The sequence below is a fragment of the Guyanagaster necrorhizus genome, assembly GCF_019112545.1.
Source record: "Guyanagaster necrorhizus MCA 3950 unplaced genomic scaffold BT62scaffold_21, whole genome shotgun sequence".
In the NCBI taxonomy this organism is placed as follows: Eukaryota; Fungi; Basidiomycota; class Agaricomycetes; order Agaricales; family Physalacriaceae; genus Guyanagaster; species Guyanagaster necrorhizus.
The window spans coordinates 690443-715360 of NW_025064900.1; the positions used below are offsets into that span (position 1 = coordinate 690443).

The 24918-nt window shown below is 42.1% G+C and overlaps 3 protein-coding genes across 3 annotated transcripts; 2 read left to right on the plus strand and 1 right to left on the minus strand.

Moving 5' to 3' along the window:
• Positions 1-16640: 16640 nt before the first annotated feature.
• Positions 16641-18528, plus strand: BT62DRAFT_921713 (uncharacterized protein; the record flags this gene model as incomplete). Its single annotated transcript, XM_043184342.1, has 9 exons — positions 16641-16682; positions 16744-16754; positions 16963-17075; positions 17137-17252; positions 17396-17513; positions 17604-17875; positions 17938-18073; positions 18138-18175; positions 18487-18528. 9 exons carry the CDS (start codon positions 16641-16643, stop codon positions 18526-18528), a joined length of 888 nt encoding a protein of 295 aa, XP_043037277.1.
• A 755-nt stretch (positions 18529-19283) lies between these two features.
• Positions 19284-22580, minus strand: BT62DRAFT_1033412 (glycoside hydrolase; the record flags this gene model as incomplete). The annotated part of the gene is made up of 15 exons (XM_043178354.1): positions 22219-22580; positions 21941-22164; positions 21399-21890; positions 21329-21345; positions 21101-21275; positions 20952-21053; positions 20715-20890; positions 20466-20660; positions 20214-20412; positions 20076-20165; positions 19898-20025; positions 19784-19851; positions 19626-19731; positions 19489-19565; positions 19284-19437 (listed from the first exon to the last, which is right to left on the minus strand). Exons 1-15 carry the CDS (start codon positions 22398-22400, stop codon positions 19284-19286), a joined length of 2385 nt encoding a protein of 794 aa, XP_043037278.1. The 5' UTR covers positions 22401-22580.
• A 698-nt stretch (positions 22581-23278) lies between these two features.
• Positions 23279-23756, plus strand: BT62DRAFT_1078260 (uncharacterized protein). Its single transcript, XM_043179373.1, has 3 exons — positions 23279-23381; positions 23437-23543; positions 23592-23756. Exons 1-3 carry the CDS (start codon positions 23312-23314, stop codon positions 23664-23666), a joined length of 252 nt encoding a protein of 83 aa, XP_043037279.1. The 5' UTR covers positions 23279-23311; the 3' UTR covers positions 23667-23756.
• Positions 23757-24918: the final 1162 nt, after the last annotated feature.

Consider the following 24918-nt stretch of genomic DNA (forward strand, 5'->3'; position numbering starts at 1 on the left):
GTCTGGCTTCTAGTAAGAGGCTTGTCAGGAGCTGGTGGGATATTCATCAGGATTTGGGGATGTTATGTAGGGGAAGATCAGAGGTTATATTGCATAGGATATGTTGGATATGTTGGAACTTGTTATAGTGTCTGATAGCCCAGACAGTGATTGAATGGCATCCTTGGCACAGCTGAATGATCACCAATAATTCTAACAATGTTCTGATGATGGAAGAGAGAAGTTCAAAGAACTCTTGATCAAATTTTGAGTCTGCTGAGTTGATGGAGGGTATTCAGTTTCCTTCACACTAACTGGCATAAGGAAAGGGAAGAGGAAGCTTCAAGCTAATTGTTAGACTCAAGCATCACATGAACCAATTACATGTGATAAGTGACTGTTACCTTGCACTTTGGGTAGAATGATTAAGTTCACTGATGCATAATCAGAATGGTGTGTCACAAGGCCTGAAGGATTAGCTTGAGGATAAAATGAGATAGAATAAACTTTAGCTTGAAGCTAGGGATTATCAGCAAGAGCCAGCCTCTTAAATAGTGTACAAGTCTCTGTCTAAGTATACTACTGCTAATTGTGTGTTGTTGAGTCCTTTGTGCCCATTGTCCTTGAGTGTTGTTACTATATATAAAAGAGTGATTGTGTATTATCAGGCAATGCTGTTGCATTGAAAGACAATGACTGACTTGGCTAGTTGTGATGACTAAGCCTCATCTCATAGTCTTAAGTGCCTGTGTTAGTGCTCTGACTAAGCATTGATAGAGGTCAAAAGTTGAGAAAGAGTGAAAAATCATAACATGATGCCTCATTGAATAGCTTTATAAGGCTATTTATGTCTGATCCATCTCTGATCAGATGAAGCATCCATCATGTGCACACCTCAGCTGATATGCATCTGCTCCTAAGTGCTAAGATTGCTCATCAGACATAGGGAGGAGCAGACAGCAGAAAGCTGTCTATTATTATCTTATAAGTTGTTGATTGTATAGCAGATCTCTGGGCAGATTGTGTCAGTGCTCCATTGCTTGAGCCATAGTAGGAGAATGGTTTCTTATTTTGAAGGTAGAATGATGCTCACTGCTCAGCTCTCTTGATGCTCTAGCAGATCTAGAGCTAGAAAAACTGAAATTTAGTGCCCATGAACCTATAGTACAGCACAATAGTCTGAATGGAGGATTTTTACAGGATGATCATGCTGGGTGTGAATGTAAGCTTCATAGGTCTTGTACATCATAAAAGCTTCACTCTTCTAGTGTAAGAATTCAAGATAAGCCCAATGAGTGCTGTCATCAATGAAGGAGATAAAGTAATGGCATTTACATAGGGATTCCACAGGTGCAGGTTCCCATAAATCAGAGTGAATTTTACCTCCAATATCAGTTGCATATTCTCTCTCTTGAGCCTTAGACACTGGCTTTCATATAGCCTTAGCATAGACACATGACATGCAGAACTGTAGTTCTCCAGATGACTTGTCAAGCTTTACTCTGGTCACAAAGTCTTTTTTAATCAGAAAATGAGCAACTTTGGGTAAAATGTGGCCTATACAGCAGTGCAATTGGTCTAGAGTAAGCATCTCCTCAGCTGCCCCAGCCAAATCTCCCTTATAATGAATCCAATATAGACCATCATTATCTTTTGGGACAACCCCAACTATCTTTTCATCTGATGCATGGATGATGCATTTTTTACTATCAAAAGTCAACTCAAAACTAAGATCATCAAGTCAGCTAACTGAAATGAGTGTATAGCCAACTTCAGGAGAGCACATGACCTTAGTGAGTTGCAGGTTGCTTGCATTTGCATCATTTGGCATATCAATGCTTATGCCCTTTCCAGCTGCAGAAAAGTTTTAAGTGTTTGCAGCACAGAATGCCTTAGACAGGACAGACTAGAATGAGTTGAAATCCTTGTGGTGAAGAGGTCTTGCAGATGTGCAAGGTGAAAACAGATACAGCAGAGTGCTATCCACTGATCACATCTACATCCACACACACACAATACTCTTAGTTCATGGGAGGATTATAATGTGATAAAAGTAGTAACAGCAAATATAATTATCTTCTTCAATGAATCTACTGCACATGAACAACAATAGCATATGTACAACAGTCCTAGGTCTCTCTAAGTCTCAAAGCTTTTTATTTTATCAAAACAAAAGGTGGCAACAGGTGTTGCTGGGCCTTAAGGAAAAAGTACTGTAGCTCAATATAATACATCAAAATACTCTCACAAAACTCTTAAAAGATCTCAAGCACAGCTCAGATCAAATCAAAATTTCTAACACATATAATATATGACTCAAAGCTTAGTGCTGTAAGCAGAAACCAATCACAAATATATCCACAAGTGCCAAAGAGCTCAGATCTCTGTTCACAAGTTTTCAAACTGATTGTAGACCTACAGAATTCAAACCTATGTAATCCAGAGACAATAAACACAGTAAATGCCATCTGACAGACCAAAGGGTTTGAACCTCTGCCAATCTGCAGAAATAACCCAAGAGTGCACACTAATCAAGCCCAAGAGTTTGAATCTCTACCACCTGTAGTGCCACACATCACAAATACCTCAAAAACTCAAAATAGTGCCCTTCAGACACTACTCTCTTATTCTTAGGCTAGAGCACAATCTAATATCTCTTATCAAATCAAACTCAAGTCTCTCACAAGCTTTTGTGCCTTGCTCAGTTCTCAAATCTCTCTTAATGATATCAATAATAAGTTTATTCTTTCACTCAAAGTTATAAACACAAACTCAGAGCTAAGGTGTAAGACTTTCTATGTCTAATACATCATAACTGTGGGAGGTCAGAAACTTGTCTACTATTCTTATAATGCAGTACTTAAATAGTATATTACTGTACTTACTAAGATACATCAAATATAGTAGTTTCAAAGTGTGAGACTCCATTCTAGAGTTTCTGGCATATCATTCACATGCATGTCACAGTCACCACACTTATTTTGTTCTAAGTCAGGGCTGTGCCTGCTGTTTCCTGTCTAGCTGACATCAGTTAGCTGGTCTAGCCAGATCTGCTTGCTTTCCTATTTCTCCAGTAAAGCATTTTGACACTGGAGAACTGTTTCAGACCCTCAGGGTTATCTCTCATATCTGGAGTCAGCCACAATGATTATGTTCTCTTTTTCAGCATCCAAACATTCTGTCTGACTCACAATATGCCACTTCTGATCTGACATGCATTAATTAATCCACTCAATAGGTATGTGTCATACCTTGGTATGATGTGGAGTCCCTCACAGTGTTATGCACACTAAGACACTATAATTATACACACAAGTCTCTGAGCAATATGCACACTATTCATCTTTTTAGTAGTATTTCTCTATTTATTTTTTTGTTGTTATCATTCTCTTTCTTTGTTTCTCACTCATATTATAATTTTTTTCATATCTTTTTTCTTTTTTTCTTATCTTATCAGAGTGTCTATCTTATCTTGAGTGCTTCTTAAGGCATGGGAAGATTAGATAATCCCAACAGATGGGGTACTATTGTACTCAGTCATCTCATCTATAGACAATTCCCTATTATCTCTTTTCTGATGACCAGACAGCATCAGTATCATAGCACAGGCCTATACAATAGGAAGTAGCTATATTTATTACAGACAAAACAGTATATAAGTAGGATAGCTCTTGCTGTAGTAGTCCAGCTTCAAGCTATAAGTTTATCTTATACTATTTTCTTGAGCCTAGCTTGTCTTCAGCCTTGAAGCACTTCATCTGGTACAACATACTAAGTGAACTCTAGCATGACTGTACAAATGCAATACAGTGCTAGTTTATCATGTCTTCAGATCACATGCCAGTTAGATATAACAGTTAACTTAAAGCTTTCTGCTTCTCTTTCCTTATGCATACTAGTGGTAAAGGAAACTGAATGCTATCAACCTATGACATTACATCTGACTTTATTAAGCTCTTAAGCACTATCATTGGCATCTTGCTCAGTCTTTTCATTATCACATATCTCTACCAAAAAAACCAGTCCATTACTGTCTGGATAATCAGGTATTACTATAGCCTCTGAACAGTTTACTGCCAAACCCAGAATGTCACTCCCATTCTCTCCCTTCATATTCTCCCTCTTGAACCTGCCTGCACTACCAATGAGCCTGCATAAGGAACCATACTGAAAGCCATCTCTGAAATCTCAAATTTGGAAATTCTTTCAATGGAACAAGAAAAAAACAGATACCAAAGATGATACCACTGACATATCCTCTCTCACAACCTGCTGCATCTCCCTCTAGTCCCAAACCATGAAGATAAGGGCCTTCCTGATGACTTCTTTGACACCAAACTGTCTTTTGCCCCTTCTATTGCCCCTCTGGAGCATAGAATTAGAGACTATGCTTGAGACTCTCTTGATGCCCCTAAGATAGCTACAGACTCCAGCCATGACTTTCACTATATGACTTCTGATCCAAATCTTGTGAGCCCTATCTCCATCACCTGGAGTGACAGGCACAGTAACTCTAGCCTCTATCAGCAGAGTATTAAAGAAATTAACCAAAATGTTGCAAGAGCCCACAGGGCATGGCCAGCCAGAATCCAGTCTAAGTCCAAAGCTTGGCACAGTGCTGAAGAAGCCTATGAATGAGAGCAATGTGAAGAAGAAAGACAACAACAACAGAGAGACCACTACAAGTAGAGCAGTTACCATAGCAAGTCTCAGAGTTTCTTCTAGGAGCCAAGCTGACAAGGCTCATTGGTGAGCTGATCCAGATCTGAACCTGCTGATCTCCCTGCTGAAGATTCCCTTCTCTGAACTCCCAATACCCCTTTATCCACTTATGGAATCCATCTCTCATCTCCAGCTTATATTTCTGACTCAACTATCTGGTGACTCATCTGAGGCAGAGTTGCTGGAGTACTCCTCAATAAGCAGAATACTGACCAATTCTGAGAGTATCATGCAGCAGTGGAGGCAACAGAAAGCAAAAATGAGTCCAATGAGAGACTCCTCCCTCAATCTGTCTCTCTTATTGACTCTAGGCCCAGCAACCAAGGACAGCTCATCTGTGATAGTGAAACTCCAGGCACTGTCTATTTTTGACCCACCCAGCAACTTCTTCAAAGAGAATAGCAGGGATAATAGGGACAGCAAGAGGAATGCTCAGGATGCAGCATCTTTTAACTGGCCCAAAGGATTTTATAAACCTGAAGATGAAGAAGTATTAGTGGAAGAAATACAGTGAGAGAGAGAAAAAATTTAAGAGAATCTACCAGGAGAGGATCATCAAGATCCTCTGGAACATAGGATGAGGTATGATCCCACTGAGACAGGAATATTTAGCAGTGTCAGACATTGAAAAAATTGACATTTTACAGTACAACACTACAGAACAGGCTATTTATCTTTACAACCAAGCCTATCCCAAAGACCTCTTAGCCAAACTCCTGGATTATCAGTCTCAGTTCAATATTCAACCAATATCAAACATGCTGCCTATCCCTCTAAAGTGAGCCATCTATTTGGCACTGACCATCTGAACTACTGCTATGGCTTCCACATACTGCTGGTGACCACAAATCTTATAAGTCAAGAATCTGACCAAATACCTCTGGAGGCCAAAAGAAAGCTAATTAATAGAAGGACAATCTTCTGCTGACAAAGCTGAGACTAGTGGCCAGACTGATGGAGATGATCCCAAAGCCACTAGACAGAGATTCATGATTATCAATGGAAGGATTGTCAGAAAGCTGGACCAACCCACTGGGAGCCTGATTGTTGATGATCACTCCCTGTATTCATTCCCTGGGTTACACCATAAGATACCACTCTTTCATGAGTACTCAAATCCAATGGGGGTGCTTGCCAACAATTCAGTTCTCATACAATGCAAACCTGATCTTGTATGAAAACCTTGACCCTTTAAAGAGCAATCTGATGATATTGATCACTTTCTAATTAATTGCAAACAATATTTTGAGGTATACTCTGCATATCTATCAGCCAACATTTACTGAGTCACCTTTGCTGTGTTCTACTTTAAGGACAAAGCAAAAGTCTGATGGACTTTAAAAAGTCAGAACCTCTATTCTACAATCAGAGGGCACCATTGACTGTCATCCTGGCTGATATTCAAACAGAGAGTATGTGACAAATTCACCAATCCAGTCATCCAAGCAGTCTACAAGAAGAAAATAAAGGATCTTCAAATAGAAAAACAGATAGCCACTGAATACTTCAATTAGTTCAAGTGACTTGCTAAACTGGCAGGACTCATTGACAACATTGAAGACAATGGATGCCTGATGGAGTACCTGAAGAATGGAGTTTTCTGCTCTTATATTATAATGATCACCAATATCAGTGTCAACATACTGAAGAGATACAAAGAATGGAAGACACAGATCATTATGATAAACAAGGAGTAGCACCAACAGAAAGTGAAAAATGTTTATTGACAGGATGACTGAAGGTTCAGCAATCAAGAGAAAACTAGTACTTTGACTCTTGCCAAGTCCAGCACATCCTTTTCAACTTCCATATTCTCTTATTCTGCCCAGAAGACAGGTACCAGAGTTATCTACATGGAGCAAGAGAAACCCATAGATGTGAACAGATTAAGAAAAGAAAAAAAGTGTTTCAATTGTGGAGAAAAGGATCACCTATCTCAGAACTGTCCAAAGAAGAAGTAAACCCATGAAGAGATCCAAGTGCAAATAGCTGAGCTGCAGAAGGAAGCAGATAGACTTAAGGGACTTGAAAAGGACATGAAGGTTGAAAAAGTAAAAGATAGAGCTAATGAGTGAATAATTCTACTTGGTCAGCCAAAGAACTTAATGGTGTATCTCAGAATACCACTGGTCAGACTTATGCTAGCTCTGTAGATACCTATTTACATATGCATTTGAATATACCTGATCTTTTTATCTGAAACACACTGAAAAAATTGCAAAACCCTAAAGTTCAACTGCCTATAGGCCAAACAGAGAGAGAGACCCCCAATGACTGGCTGAAACCATTCAAAACTGAATGAACCTGGCAAGCCATTTGAGATGTCAGAAATGAGGCTGAGGCAAAAGCCATTCTCAAAAATTGGATACACAGGATCCAGGTCAAAGAAGTAATTGATGAAATGATCAAAGTGATGAGGAGAGCAGAAAGAAATCAGGTTCTAGAATGGCTAAACAAGCTAAAAGGGCTAAAGAAGTATATCTGATGATAAAAAACCACTGGAAGGAACTTGACAACAAAGGTACAGATCAAGACCCTAACCATCCAGTCTGTGCACACTGTCACTACTCTGATTGACAGTGGTTGCACTAGAAGCTCAATCAACTGTGTTTTTGTCACCAAGCACAATCTTCCAACCTGAGCCATGGCAGACCTGATTCCTGTTTACAATGCTGACAGCACTAAGAACCAAGCCAGTTCAATTATGGAGTTTGTCAAACTCCAGTTAATGATTGGAGATCATACAGAATAGATTGACCTAGCCATGACTAACTTGGGATCCAAAGAAATCATTTTCAGTCATGACTGGCTCACATAGTATAATCCATTGATCAATTGGAAGATGGGATGGATTATATTTGTACAATGCTGCTGCTAAAAAGTCCCCTTTGAGCTATCAGATGAGGATACTATTCTCACAGTTGACCTGAATCAAGCAATCCACATCCAGATGACATATCATGCTAATGACTTAGCTGCCAAAGCAAATGCCAGGAAGAAGGCCAAGATGTTTGGGGAGATAGTGCCAGAATAGGCACAGGATTACTGAGATCTCTTTGACAAAGAGAATTTTGATGAATTGCCAGAACTAAAATCTTGGGATCATGCCATTGAACACATTCCAAATGCCAATGCTAATTTAGACTGCAAGACATATCTCCTTGGGCAACTAGAGCAACAGAAACTTGACAAGTTTCTAGATAAAAATATTTCCAGTGAAAGGATCTGACCATTGAAGTCCTCTATGGCTTCTCTCTTCTTCTTCATCAAAAAGAAGAATGGAAAACTCCAACCAGTTCAAGACTATCAGAAGCTAAATAAAATGATGATCAAGAACTGTTATCTGCTTCCCTTGATCTCAGGGCTGATGGATAAACTCTGAGGAGTGAAATACTACACCAAACTGGATGTATGATGGAGATATAACAATGTTTGAATCAAGGAAGGAGATGAATGGAAGGCAGCATTCTGAACCAACCAAGAGTTTTTCAAGCCCACAGTCATATTCTTTGGACTAACAAACTCTCCCACCACCTTTCAATGGATAATGAACAATATTTTCAGAAACCTCATAGCAACTAGAAAGGTTACTATCTATCTAAATGACATTCTGATTATATCAAAGGATCAGAATGAGTATCAATGACTCATATGACAAGTACTCAAGTTGATGAGGAAGTATAAGCTCTTTCTCAAAGCTGAAAAGTGTGAGTTTGAGATACTAGAAACTGAATATCTTAGAGTTATTATCAGTGAAGTGTTATGATTTTTCCTATTTTCTTTCTCAATTAACCTCTATTTATGCTCAGTCAGAGCATCTAATGAGTGCTTAGGACTGTGGGAGACTTAGTTATCACAACAGGCTCAGTCCATCATTGTCTTCCAACATAGTGATACCTCTCAATGATGGACAACAACTCCTTTATAGATGGTTATGACATTCAAGGACAAAGACACTATAGCCTGAATAATGCACAATTAGTAGTAGTATATTTAGCTGACAAATGAATAGTATATAGATAGAATAGCTCCTGCTGTATATTCTCAGCTTCAAGCTAAAGTTTATTCTTACCACTTCATCTCAAGCTGACTGTTTATAGGCCTTGAAGCTCTTGATCAACAAACACATATAGTGAACTCTGATGTGACTATACAAATATGATACAGCATCAGTTTATCATGTATTTAGATCATGTGTGACTTGAGCTTAACAATTAACTCAAAGCTTTTGCTTTTCTTTCTTTATGCATATTAGCACAAAAGAAACTGAATGCCACTATCAGCTATAACAACCTCCAATATCACTCACAACTTCTTTGAACTATTGACTTCTATCATTGGAATGCTTCTAGGTTTACTCACTATCATACAACTGTGCTATGGATGACAATCAGTAACAGCTTGGATAGTCAGGCACTATCATGCTTTCAAACAAGTACAGCAAATTCTCAGAAATGTCATGCCTAACCTTCTCTTTCACAACATCTCTCTCTCTGCCTGAATCTCCTTTCAGCCCACATTCAGAACTATACCCAAAACCCAGCCTAGCAGCTCAAGTATGTGGAATGTTGAAGAAGAAGGATACTGATACCCTCTAAGACCTCTCAGAACTAACAGTAGAAACTGCAACAATCAGCACACAGAGTTCAGAAACCCATGAGTACTAGCACACTTCCTGTCCATCTCTGACCATGAAGACAAGAACCTTCCTGACAACTTCTTTGATACCAAGTTGTTCTCTAACCCTTCCACCATCCTACCAGAATATGAGATTGGAGACCATGTCCACAATTCCCTTGATACCACTAGAGTGGTTCCAGGCTCCTGCCATGCATCTTCCAACTCTGGACACAACTCTCTTTATATGACCTCAAATGGAAGCCCAGCCTCCTCTGTCTACACTGACTATAGTAGTTATGGGGCCACTGATCTCTGATCAAATGACAAAGAGCTGCCAGAACAATAGAGAACAAGGCTCCATGCCCAAGTTGACTCAGGTGGAAGGCTTCATGCTCAGTATATTCCTGACTGAGACACACAAAGAAATTATACAGATGATAATGCCTGCAGAAATATTGAACATATACAGCCAGAAGACTATTCAGCTGCCACTCATACAGAGTAGGCCAGGCAAGACACAGAAGAATGAGCCCATGATACTGCCAAGTATATGATGGCCTAAGCTCAGAACAAGTATGAGGAGGCCCAGTACAACAGGCAGTACTGTTGCCATCAGCACAAACTTGAGGCTGTCACTTGAGAATCTGGCTCTCCAAGCTGGTATAGCCTCTAAACAGACATTATGGGCTCTCCTTTCCAAGAGCTCAGCACACCAATAGAGACAGATCCATGGATCTGCAGAAGCTATCACTCAAAGTGAGACTGCTCAGGAAAACACTTATCTCCCTCTCTCTCTCCCCCCAGAACAATCAGCACCACAGACACTGATACCATTCCCTCCCATTCTGAGTCCATACTCAATGTCTATAGGCTTTGAGTCTCTCTCAATACCTACATTTCTGATCACAGACTCTGATGTTTCCTTGGAGAAAGAGTTGCAGGATTATTCCTCAACTCTCACTTCTATCAAAACTTCTGTCAGTATTGCTGAAAACTAGAGAAGCAGAAAATACATGGCTACCACTGAAGAGACACTGAGATCAGCACTAGCTGACTCCAGTCACAGTCTCCTCCTCAAACAGACTCCAATACAGCTAAGCCTAGTATCTGAAACAATAACCAGCTCTCTCACAATGATCAGGCCCTATGCTCTGTCTATTTACAACCCACCCAACAACTTCCCTATTGAGGACAGTGAGAAAGAGGCAGACAATGAGGACAGAAATGAGGACAAGAAGAAGGGACAGAATATCTCTCTTAAATAGAGGCAATTTATGGAATATGCCAGAGAAAAAACAGATGAAGAAGTGCTAGAGGAGGAAATTCAATAAGAATGGGAGAAAGAATATGAAAGGTTATACTGGGATGAGACAGCAACTTTGTGGAGAGACATTAGTTGGCTAATGTCACCTCTAGGACAGGAGTATATCACCACAGATAATACTGAAAAAAGAGACATTTTACAGTATGCTATAACTGAATAGATGATTTTCATTTATAATAGGACACACCCTAAAGACCAATTGGAGAAGCTTCTGGCATATAAGTCTAAGCACAAGATCAAACTGATGCTGTGGACCCCCTCAGTTGTGCTGAAACAAGCCATTTATATAGTGCTATCTATCTGAACAACCAGTATTCAATACATATACTCAATTCTATTGGTCCAGACATCAGCAACTCAGCTTGCTCACAGCTGACCCCAGCCAATTAACTGAAATACTGGATTCCAAAACCTGTGGACCTGCCAAGAAAGCCAACTCCTTGGAGGACAACTGCTTCTCAATGAGGCTGAAGGCAGTGGGAAGGACTCTGTAAAGGATGATCCCAAAGCCATCAAACTGAGATTCACTATATGAAATAGTCATCATGCAAAAGAAAGCAGGACTAATAGAAAGCCCTGTTAGTGATAACAACTCTCTACATTTCTTTTCTGGACTGCCAGCAGAATGGTGGTGACCACTTTTTGAGCAGTATCTGAACCTAATGGGGGCTTTACCAGAGAATGCCACCATCCTCTAGTGCAAGCCTGACTTGCTCCAAAAACTCTACCTTAGCACCAACATGAACAAGGTTGCCTTTATCTTATCCTATCTTAAAGACAAGGCTAAGATCTAGTGGATCTTGCAGTCATCCAATTTCTACTTGATGATCAGACAGCATCATTAACTGCTGTCCTAGCTTGTCTTCAAAGAAATACTCAATGACAAATTCATTGACTCTGCCATGCAAGAGATGCACAAGAGCAAGATGAAGGAGTACAAGATGAGGCAAACCAGCCACTGAATATTTTGACAAGCTAGAGTGACTCAGCAAGCTTGCTGGGATATATAATGATATCACTGACAATGAAAGGATGGTTGAGATGCTCAAACATAGGGCACCTCCCTCCTACATTAAAATAATCTCAGACATCAGAATGAACATCCTGAAGAGATATGATGCATGAAAGAAATAAATCATTAAGATGTACAAAGAACAATAGTGGCAGAAGGCCAAATAGATGAATCTTCAGAGTGATCAAAAACTCTACCAACCACAGAATGCAAAGCCTGGAAATCAAACTGACACTGCTAAGATCACTGCCTTGTTCTCCAGCATCATATACACCAGAAGCAGTAAACCAATAGATATAGATTGGCTCAAGAAGAAAGGCAAATGCTTTAACTATGGACAGAAGAGACATCTGTCACAGAACTGTCTGAAGAAGAAACAAACTCACAAAGACATCAGAGCACAGATTGCCAAGTTGCAGAAGGAAGCCAATGGACTCAAGAAAATCAGCAAGAATACAAGAGTGGAGGAGGTAAAAGATAGGGCCAACTAGTGAGTGATTCCACTGGATCAGCCAAAGAACTTAGTGATATGTTGCTAGTAGCTGCTAAATAGACTAATAGCACTTCTGTAGTTACACCTATGTCTAACTTATGCATGCATTTGAATATACTCTGACCCTTGACTACTACAAACATCCCAAAAGAATCACAAAAACTGAACATTCAACTGCCTACTGATGTGCTTGGTAACAGCTAAGTGACTAAGAGAGGTGAATGAGGAATGAACTCTCAATCACCAACACCTAACCACTCAATACACAATCACCAAATACAGTTGAGGTCAGTTGTTTTGAGTATGATAGAAGCACTCTTGCAGTCTTAAGTAAAATCAAAGAAACAGTCAATAAAGACAGTTATTCAACTCTATCTTGCTTTCAAAGATGCAATACTCATGAGAGTAGTTTATAGCAATGTTTAAGTATAATTAGGACTTAGAATCAACACAATTTTGTGCTTCAAATCAACTTAGAATATTCCAAAACCCAATGAACTCTGAAACCCAAATACTAAGTCTATCAAGCACTTAGGCTTGACTAGCTGCACTCTTGGCTGGCTAGCAGTCCTCAAAACTGAAGAACTTGTATTCTGATGCTGAAACCCTTATAGTTTGAAACCCAAATTAATCTGAAACCCAAAATACAGTTATTATTCTAATCCAATCCTCTCTAAGTGATAAAGCAACTTAAATAAATCACTAAGTCGAAGCAGAACTCAAAATCCTTTGTCTCAGGGACCAGCTACAGTGGGCTAGAAGGCCTGAATGCAGGGGTGGGTCGCTTGCTTGCTATTTCCCCCCCATTCCCTTCTTTTATACACTAACAACAGATAAAGAATCTATAAATAAAGTATTTAAAATAATATTTCTTCTGTTTAAAGCAGAATCACACCATTATTCTGGAATGGTGGCACTCCTGAACTCCTCTAGGCTTGCCCAGACCCACCTGGTGACTGCACAGCTTTATTTTAAGCCTACAGTGTCTGTGGGTATCTAACTTCTTTCTGTCTACTCAGAGTTTTAATCCTCTGAGTTATTCTTAGTAGCTCAATCAATCAGGCCTGATCAGGCCCAGTCAACCGGTCCTATCCACTCTATTCCTCTCAATTCTAAGTCCCTTAGGTCATCTGATACCTAGAAAATTTGGACTTAGGCATTTGAGTCAAAACTGAGAGTGCTAGCCACAGATTATTGGATCTCTCTTCTTACTACTCCTGAATGATGCTGTCTTTATTCAATACTCTACAACTGGCTATGGTATTACCCCTAGCTGTCTTGGAATATACTTGTCTTAGTGGCATGTAGAATTGGCCTCATTTGAGGTACCATTTCTAAGTCCAACTTGGACTTAGTATTTTCCAAGATGTGGTGCAGAACTTTTCTAAGTTCAAACCTGACTTATGATTTTTATCCTTAGGCCATGTTATTTTACAAAGTCCCTTTTGGACTTAGTATTGGTGACTAGCATGACTATCAGCTTGGAGCCTCAGCCATAGTCCTCTACTGGCTAATGGTCCTCAGTTACTAGCATATTCTAGTGTGTTATGCAGAATTTGCAAATTATAGGGCTGGACATGTAGCCTGCATATTATCAAAGACATAGTCCTTGCCATTCCAACACAGAAAGAGAAGTTCCAGGTGGAAGCCAACTCCAGTGAGGGAGCCATCAGAGCCATACTGTCTCAAGAACAGGATGGCAAATGGCAACCAGTGGCCTTTCTCTCAAAGGTGCTCTCAGTCATGGAATAAAATTATAAGATCTATGATAAAGAATTACTCACCATCATGCTCACCCTGGAAGAGTGGTGGCACTATCTAATTGGGGCTACAGAGGTATTTGAGATCTAAACTGACCACCAGAACTTGCAATACTTCCACCAACCACAGAAGTTGAACCTGAGGCAAGCTCAATGAGTGACAGAACTCAGCCAATATCAGTACACCCTGCATCATAATGTCAGAACAGCCAACAAAAAGGCTGACCTTTTCAGCTGATGTGTTGATCATGATCAAAGAGGATGTGACAATGAAGGGGTAACATTATTGAAGCCCAAACACTTTTAAGCCATGATAATGCCAACAGAGAAGGAGATCCACAAGTGGATCAAAAGCATCACTAGAGACCCCAGCAAGTGGGATCAGAAGATAGCCCCTTTGCTAAATCATAAACAGGGAATGACAAAGGAAGGTGGGATGATCCACTACAATAGATAGATCTACATTCCAAGAGATCAGGCACTTCACAGCAAGATCATCACCACACATCATGACCATATGACTGCTGGACACCCAGGCATCACAAAAACCAAGAAACTGGTCCTGCAGGAGTACTAGTGGCCCAAAATGGGTAATGACATCACATAATATGTCAAAGCATATGAGATCTGCCAATGGGGCAAGACTTCAACACAACCATGGGTGACACCACTCCACCCAAATGAGGTCCCATTATCACCCTAGACCCACATTTCCATAGATATGATCACCAGATTACTGAACTGCAATGGCTATGACACCATCATTGTCATAGTCAACTGATTCTTCAAGATAATCATTCTGATTGCCTGCTCAACAGAACTAACCTCCAAAGGATGGGCAAAGATTCTACATGATGAAGTCTATACCAAATATAGCATGCCCCAAGTCATGTTCTCAGACAGAGGACCACAATTCATCTTCAAATTTCTGGATGACTTATACCATCTGCTAAATATTAAAAGAAATGCATCCACCACATATCATCTGCAGACAGACAGCCAGATGGAACAGGCCAACCAGGAAGTTGAAAAATATCTCTGTCTCTTCATTAACTACCAACAGAATGATTGGATCAAATGGCTGGCTCTCACTGCCTTTCAGCACAATAACCACATTCATTCTGCCACTGGCCAGACTCCATTTTTTATCAATTATGGGTGACACCCAAATATCACCCAAACTGAGTGACACTGAAGCACAACACCTGCATCTATGGACTTCACCACCACCATGGCAAAGATCCATAATGAAACCAAAGCAGCTCTCCAAAAAGCCACAAAAACCATGAAGCAGCAGTACAACAAACACTATCATGCTGCACATAAATACTCAGCCAACAACAAAGTATGGCTGGATACCACAAATCTACATCTCCCACATCCAAAGTGCAAACTCACTGATAAATGCACTGGCCTATTCTAAATACTTGCTAAAGTTGGCCAGTCTGCTTACAAACTCTGTCTTTCAATAATATGAAAGATTCACAATGTCTTCAATGAAGCACTACTAACTCCTTATATCACACCAGCATTTTCTAATCAGGAATGACCATCACTCCCTCCTCCAGACTTGATTGACAATAAAAAACACTATAAGATTGACCAAATCCTCAACTATAGATTACAAAAAGTCAAAGTGAAAGGAGATGGCATGATGATGACCATTGATTACCTGGTCAGCTAGAAGGGCTACAGACTGGAGTCCAACCAGTGAGTTAATGAAAAACAAATAAATGCAAATGTGGCTATACATGATTATAAATTATCTCTAAATTAAGCTATTGGGATGATGGTCTTAAGGAGAGAGTAATGTTATGATTTTTCCCTTATTCCATTTCTTTTCTATGATTAACCTTTATTTATGCTTAGTCAGGGCATCTACAACAAGCACTTAAGACTATGAGATCAAGCTTAGTCATCACAACTAGGTTGAGTCAGTTATTGTCTTTCAATGCAACAATGTGTGCCAATGATGCATAATCAACCTTTTATGTATGGTAATGACATCTAAGGACAATGGGCATAAAGGACACAACAACATATAATAGGTAGTATTATTAATAGTCATAACTTGTATAGTACTTAAGAAGGCTTGCTCTTGCTGGTAAACCCCAGCTTTAAGCTAAAGTTTATCTTCACACTATTCTATACTTGAGCCAATCCTAAGGCCTTGTGACACACCAATCAGAAGATGCATCAGTGAACTCAGTCAACTGCCTAAAGTGTGAGGCAGCTTCTGTTTATCACATGCTTCTGTTTATGTGACACTTGGGTCTAACAGTTTTGGCATGTAATGTGGAGATGTGGAGCATGCTGTTGCATCCTGGTATCAGAACATGTAGCTCTAAGGTGAGACTATGACTGATGCAATGTGATAATGTTGTCACATAAGTCACATATCACAACACATGCTATTTTAGTTCTGCATAAATCTATAAATGCATATGGTTTTGGTGTCTTCTGACCATATGCATTGTGAGATAGTCAACTGTATTTATTAATCTGGATGAAGCTAATGGTTTTTTGTAGTGTGGCAGCAACTCAGTATTATCCTCATACAGCTATAAATATTATGCAATTAATAAGTTTCCTGCTGGCATATCTCCTGGCTATTGTTGATGTCTCCATTATAGCCCCTATCTTTTACCTGATGCAGAGCCAGATCCATACACAAAGGGAGAACACATTGTTGCCTCATCTTTGAAAATGATAGCAATAGATAAAATCCTCATGGACATTCTTTCAAAGAGAGAGAAGGTACTTATATTTTCAGTGAGTCCTCAACATTGTCTCTAAGTCAGCATGAGAACTTGGCCCTGATTTTTTCCTGAAGCAATGGATGAGGTATGTTTTGCATATGGTCTCCATAATCACTGATATTTATTTGTATTACAAAGAATGCTTGATCTCTTAGAGGACTTTATGAACCTTCAAAATATATGCTTTGCCTGACTGGACAGGTCAACTACTCAACCTCATTGAAATCTGGATATCAAACTCATGTGTCTCCTTGGTATTCTCCTCATGGTCCAACTGACCATTCTTATTACAGTTCCAATGAGAAAAATCACATATGTTGTAATCAGTTACAATATATGGGGGGATACTTATGCTTTTTGATAGCATATCAAGTATTCCTTATTTTGACTCAAGCTGGTGGTCTTGGTATGTACATCCTAAACACTTCTAGATGGCACTGCTGAATTGGTGTTTCTTGCTATTCCAGGCATCAACCTTACTAGGGTGCAGAACATTATGTTGTGTGATAGTAGCTGGAATCCTCAGAATGACTTACAAGGCATTGCCTGGGCTCATAGGATCAGTCAAACGAAGATGGTGAAGGTAATGATATGTTGCAGCTGATATTGTATAATAACTGATATCCATCCCATGTTTATAGACTAACATGCCAAGGAAGTGTTGAAGACCAAATGCTGGTACATGTAGCATTAATGATGCCAAGTATCAGCTGAACCTTTCCCTAGGACTGCCTATGGAGGAAACTGTTCCTGTCTTTGAAGATTATGGATGGCGATTCTTCATCATCAGAAAATGCCTCCTTGGGACTGACTGAATTGAAAGATATTCTCCAAAAGGGCAGCAGTGCGTTGTCTTCATCTGATGGTGACATGAATCTAGGCCGTTTCCTTGATGCGTCCCTTTCTGATATACTGGATGTCTCGTAGGCTTGAGAGGATGCTCGTGATGCAAAGATGAAGCAGAACATTGGGGAAGACGAATCCGCAGTCGCAAAAGACCTTGTTCTTAGTGCTGAAGAGCAGGAGAAGCAACTTTTGAGTGGCATCATGCAGGTCAAATGTTGGCTATTTGAGGGGAATGTCATCGAGCACATGGACAATACTGTTTCGGAGTTGACACTGAGTACCCAGAAACGCACCAGGAGCAATAACAAAGTGACAATAAGTGGGACGACCTTCATAGTCGACGGCCCTTCACTGGAAGATGTACGCATTGTCTTTTTTTCTACACTTCATCTATTCATTGATGAAATTGGTAGATTTAGCAGAAAGCACCGCAGCGTCAGCGCGATATGATGGAAGCTAAGAAGGCCAAAAATAAGAAGAGACAGCGGGAAAACAAAAATTGGTGTATTCACTGTCGTGACGGAGGGGAGCTAGTAACATGTGCTCATTGTCCAAGAGGTAAGGAAGTTTTTATCCACATTTCCTTCTTGTTAACATAAAATCTTTCTAGTTTTCCATGCAGAATGCTATGGAATATCTCAACGCGAGGCCAGCAGGAAGGTATTCTTAGTTTATAAACAACATTCGTGTTGTGAGTGCTCTCGTTCGATGGCTCAATCCGGTGGAATGCTTTACAAGTATGCATTTCCGCGGTGTTGGTCCTCATGCTTCATCTGAATCCTTGCAAGGTGCCGAACGTGTCCACGCACCTTCTGCGAAGATTGCCTTCCCGATGAGATCAATGATGCTGGCGATGTCCTGCCAGAATAGCATGTTTCCTGATCCTCCTTGATTAAGATTCTGCATCTCACACTGCGTAATCCAGCCAACTACTGAACTATAGTGCAACGCCTACATCATTTTATGTACAGTGTCACTTTTGTGATATTCAAGCGAAAGAGGACCCCGCGTAGTGGTCGGACTGGCAGGTAGAGATTGCCAAGCCAGAGAAGGAAGCCAAGCCAATAAAGTGCTAGGGAAATGATATTTGGTCGGCCGCCTTTACGAGAAATTTTTAAATTTTAAATTTATCGTCACACGCATCTCATGTACCAACTTTGAATCAAACTTGTCACTGCCAAATAGCAGACTCCCGGTCTCAATTTCGATGTCTTCCCTCGAGCCGACCAATCTCTCTGGAGTCTATCGGCAATGTAATTACAGCAGCTGTGTACTTCTTTTCTGCTCTGATATCCATAAGGTGCTGCCGTCTGCGCATCTGCCAAGTCCGGGACCTTTACAGCAACCAGCCTCGTCCCACTGATCTGGACTTCTAAGTATGCAAGATGCATTGTCAGCTGCCTTAGGTTCCGCATTACCCTTGCCCCTACGGATAGCATCTCGTTTTCCGTTCCTACTGAGACGTTTAGTTTCCTCAGTGGTAACTTCTCCCGGGTTGGGAGGGATACATCCAGCTGAAGGCACTAATCAGACGTTCTATAAGCCAGTGGTTTTGCTACATATGATGCTAGAATGTAAGAGGCAGCATGTTTAATTCAATATTGCGGGTGTTAATATAACTCCCATAGTATGGAGCTTGTGTATTGCGTCTGTGTCTTGTTTCTGGCATATTATCAGTTCCTTCTGACGTAGGCCTTTGCAGATGATCAGGCTTTATAACATCCCAGTCATATTTAAGTCATATTATGCCTACCCTTTCTGCTTTGCCCTACTGGACGGTCAAAGTAGTGTTGATATACGTTTCCTCGCTCGTCCCTATTTTCATATTGAAGCTACCAGGCTCGACAACCCAACCATTGTACGACCATACGGCCAACTGTGAGGACGATATTGGAATCGTAACTTTTTGTGACGATCCCGCACTAGAGATCTCTATCAAGACATGTATTACGCGGCAAGTCGAATCTACGTACGCAACATCAACCTTATTAAACCCGACCAGCTGCTGATTAGGAGTGGCGACGGAACTGAAGGTGTCTGTAATGTAGACCTATTGGTGGGAATGAATGATGAATTTCATGAATTACAGGAGAGAGGTGGATGGGCTAACCTGGACCACTTCTTTGCCATCAACGGCACCGTTATTGTGAACCGTTACCGTCACATTCAAGTCATCATTAGTTCCAATAGTGGATCGCGATAGCGTCAGATCGGTGCTGTAGAATTTATCAGACCCTGTCCCAGCAGGAGGGTAAAAGTGTCTCCTACTAATTGAATGTCGTGTAACTAAGACCATGCCCAAAGCCCCACAGCGGCACGGGACTATTAAGCACGTACTACGATGGCGTCAGCATGTAGCGATGAACACATATGTCAACCGACCTGATGTCCAAATACCAATGTTCCGTTATCCAGAACTGCCCCGGGATCAACAGGTCGCCCGCCCTTGAGATAATTATAAAACGCTGGGGTAGTACCGACGTCTCTCGGGAATGACACCGAGAGTTTACCTTCCCAACATAAGGACTCGAGACATATTTCGACATAGAAGTTGCCTTACCAGAAGGATTCTCGGCACCAAAGATAATTTCTGCTATTGCCAGTCCACCTAATTCACCGGGATAGAATTGTTGTATCACAGCATCGGCATCTGAAACTTATTAGCGAGCATCAAACCGCGGAAACTGCATCGCCATACTTGCTTGGATCCATGGTTCAGCTACGGGTTTGCCGCTGACGAGTACGACGATGGTTGGTTTCCCGGTCGCCTTGATAGCTTGGACGAGTTTGAGCTGTGCGCCGACGAGGGCGAGGTCCGCTAGGTCGACATGTTCGCCTGTGGTAGCGTTTGTTCCTGGCGTCCATAGCAGTGTCTGATCAAGGGACCATGTACCAACCTTCACGGGTATGAGCTATGGATCACAGAAATGTCACAAGGAGGGATGATAACCATCACTATGGCTGCGTCGGAAGCTTCCGCTGCTCTGACAGCCTCATCGAAACCAGATTCGTCGTTTGACCACCGTTTGCATCCTTCGGCGTAGTTTACCTGGGTTGCACTCGATATGCTGCTGAGGTACTCTTCAAAGCCGGTTAGAGGTGATATGCCGTTGTTCGAGGCGTTAAAAAATACATAATCGCCGAACTGCGAGGTCCGATCAGTATTTACATGCATTTAGATGAATAAGGTTGACCCCACCGTGACGACGCCAGCTTGAGGACCAATCAGTGCCACACTGCCTATATCAGTACTCAATGGAAGTACGTTGTCGCGGTTTTCCAGTAAGACTATTGATTCCAGTTCAATCTGGTGAAGAACGTCCCGAGAAGCTGAAGTGCGGACGGTTGATGCGTAGTCGTCATAAGGATATGGATCTGCAACGACAGCATTAGTGAGGATGGAGCCCTGAGAGATCAGATCTTGGACTAAACTTACTCTCAAACAGGCCAAGTTCAAACTTGACTCGCAGTAATGTTGAAACAACCTGATCAATAACAGACTCATTGACGAGACCTTCTCCGACTTGGTCTACAGTATCTACAATGAGCAATGTTCAAGACAAAGAGGGCTAGCTTTAAACTTACCGACCAAAGTCAAATAGGTGTAGGTACCACCGCCCATTTCGCCGCTGAGACTGTTCTCTAAAGTGGTCTTCGCTGCACATTCTCTCGTTTCGCATGTCCCGTGCAGGGTGATCAACAGGTCGGGAGATCCAGCGTCTGTAGTGACCCAATAGGGATAGCCCCATTCTTCTCGTACCTGTAGAAAGTGGTCAAAACACTGCCGAGACAGGACAAAGAAACGCGACCAACGATATCAATCATCATATCTAAATCCGCCAGCGTTAGTTTGCTCTTCAAACCGCAAGGTAAAATGGCGTACGCTTGTTTGCAATAGCGGGGATGCCGTCGTAACTTGAATATGCAGTCATGATACTCAGGCTCTCCACACAGGCCTTCTCAAATGGCGGAAGATACATCGTCCTCAGGTCCCTTTCACCTCCAGCCACAGGTGCCAAATTCAATCCACCCAGTGGACTCCCGAACGCAGCAAAATGCTTGCACGTTGCAGCTATTCTCTTCCGCCCTTGCCCGCTCTCCACCCCTCGACGAGTACCATCTTGCAGACCGCGAACGAAAGCTAAACCGATCTCTCCGGTCAAGTATGGGTCTTCGCCAAAGTTCTCCTCCACCCTGCCCCAGCGTAGCTCACGTGACAAGTCTAGGACAGGCGCAAAGATATGCGAGATACCAAAACCCTCCGCCTCGTTCGAGACGACTGTGGAAACATTTTGTACGAGATCCCTGTTGAAACTAGCAGCGAGCCCGATTGGGGAGGGGAATATCGTCCCGTTGTTCGTGAAACCATGCAGTCCTGATCATTTGTGAGACGGAGACAGAAATCATAAAAACATTAGAGCTTACCTTCGCTTTCAAAGAGGGCTGGAATACCCAAGGTCGTGTTCTCCATAAGATACCTCTGTCCCGTTTCTATCGCAAATGCATATTTCTCCCATGGCATCTCGTATCCAGCCCAGATCGATCCCGCTTTCAAACTTACCATCTCCTCCAGCCCCGTCTTATTGAACGTAAGCGTGTTATCGAGGGGATCTGTCGTGTTCATCCACCCGTCGATATCTCCCTGTATCCTGCGGGGCGATTATCAAGAAAAGAAACACGACAAAGAAGAAGGGCCGACATACAGTTGTGCCACCTTCTCCTTCAACGTCATCCGAGGGAGTAAATCCTTGACACGATCCTCAATTGACGCATTGGCGTTTTTGTACAACGGGGTGGATCCATCTGCGTTCGTGGCGCGTGAAATCAAGTCAGCAAATGCGCCGGGGAGCAGCAAGCAGGAAAGGGCGAGGTTCCGTCTCATCATCGTCACACAATCATTGGAGAATTTCAACCCTGTCCTTTATACCGATGAAGGACGCCATTTTATTTCCGCGGATGGCATCTTTGGGTGGTGGTACTTGAACAGCTGATACAAACATGGATGATGTTGCCAGTGGCGGCCCGACGACAGTAAAGCCGAATATCGGCCGTGAACGCTCGTCAAAGTGAAAATTCGCCTGCTAAAGAGATTTTCTGTCCTGAGCATTACCGCAAAGAAATGGCGGTTGACGGAAACTTACGATGATTCCTCGGGTCGAGCTGGAATTGCATAAGTTCTACATTCTTCGACGTTTCCTTTCACTCTTGATAGAAGCTATCAAGAATACCGTCCTGGGGATTAAACTCGGAGAAAAGACAAAGAGGAAGAGAAGAAACCCGAGTCATGGGATTGACAGTGATTTCAGCGATATCAAAAAACAAGTCTGGCAAGCCGCAAGCCCGGGAACAAAATAACACATTACCGACACCTGTAAGAAGGTAAGTATCCAATACGTTCCAATTTGTCAGAAATCAACCTATGTACCAGGCATCGACAAGACCTGTTTTTGGTTCAATGGTGGATGATATTGCCACGTGCGTGGCAACCTCTGAATTTTGCGCTGGCCCCTATTTTTGCTGTCCTTCTACCAATACTAATACCACCACCAGATTGCAGAATTGGTATGCGTTTTAAGGTAATAACCCTATAATGGCACTCGAAGAGCGACATTGTCTTTATTGTACAGCCAAAATTATGGCGCAAGAGTATAATATTAATTTGTTCATGGATACCAATGATGCAATATTCTGTCACTTTATCCATCCTGTGGTGCTGACTTCATCCTGACATCACTCATTCTATCAATATCATACATAACCCTTCCTAAACTCCCGAAAGTCCCTACTAAGCAAGCCATGTCAGGAGCTCAAAATTACACAGCTACCCAACATTCGAACCAAGGCATCGTCGACGGTCGCCCAGCCGGTACGTGAATTTGTAAATGTCTCCTCCAGTCTTTAATACCTGAATACCATCGTAGGGCGCCAACCATCTCCTCAGCCAGTCACCCTAAATACCGTCGTCGACCCCGATGCCAGTGGCCAATCCGTCCCGACTCCAGAGCTGCCTGATGTCACCTCGAAAGATGTGTACCAGAGCACGGGAGCTCCAGGCACCAGGATGTCATCGAAATAGCTACGCCATGGTGGCCAGCCGGGGAGGAAGGAGGGTCTGCGCTTGGAAGCTCGGTGGGGACCCGGGGGACAGTAGGGTTCCTCGCACCAAGTTAGTATCGATCCCGAGTGGTATTCCTCAGGTGAAGAAGGGTAACTGATCCGAAAATGAATATGCCATTCCGACAATGAAATGCATGATTTCCGGACAATCCCTATGTTGGTGGTCGCGCGGAATACTGCGGTTCTATATTCTCGCTCTCGTAGTCCAGTTGTCAGTTAAAGCACCTCCAGAGTGTGCCAGTTCAAGCGGTCGGCCCGTCTTTGGATACCGCTTGATACACAGGTATGATCCACGAAGCGCCACGCTGGAGAGAGGAATACGTGGAGGGTATGAGGCGGCTGCCTAACTCCACAGCAACTTTCTCAGTCGATACAATAGTTCCTGTGTATGCTGTGCCCATATCGCAGGTTCAGAAGGTTATGCCGCGGTAAGACGATGCTTCCCCTGATACCAGAGGCAGGGAGTCATCATTGCCATGACTGTTAGCAAACAACTACTTCCGTGGGAAGAAAGTCAGCAAAATTCGTTGGAGAAATTTGACGATTATTGATCCAGTACCCCTAAGAGAGCCCTGAGCATTTCCTCCATATGTCCGAGGATGATCTCGAGAGCTTCCTTCGGGGCCGTCAATGTGGAGGAAGATGACAGCATGCAAAATGATAGCTCAGTGCCCGATGGAGTTGCATCAAATTAGTCACATTAATTGGAAAAAATGACTATGGATTTTTGTCACTGGAAGCACAAGTTTTAGAGACGGGAAGCTGTAATTAGCGATGACGTTAACTGCATGGCTGGTCGGTGGAACAACGGCATAACCAAGGAGTAAGTATACGTCCATGGAAGACCCTCATGCATCATGGACCGAGAGTACAAAACTACTGCATCTAAGCACCAGCCTGCAGCAGAGGAGACAGCCCAGATCAGTGAGGTACGGTTGTGACCTTCCATTAAGGAGAAAGCGCAGCAGTAGAAGAAGAGTCACAAAGATTTAAATGCTCCTCCGACGTTGAGGTGATGTGTAGTGCTGGTTACCACCCGGATCATGTGTTACCTTGTGGTGAATCGGTGAGAAGAGCCCGAGACCGGCGGTTGAAGAAAAACACCATCTCTAGGACATATTGGCAGGGAGGTATACAGCTAGGAATACGCGGAACACCTGCAGCAGCTGGTGATCATCAAAGTAAAAATTATCTGCGGGGAATTTATCAAATTACTTACCATTTCGGGTGGCTACAGTTGCGCTACAGGTTTATACAAGATCGTAGGCAAGCCACACCACACGTAG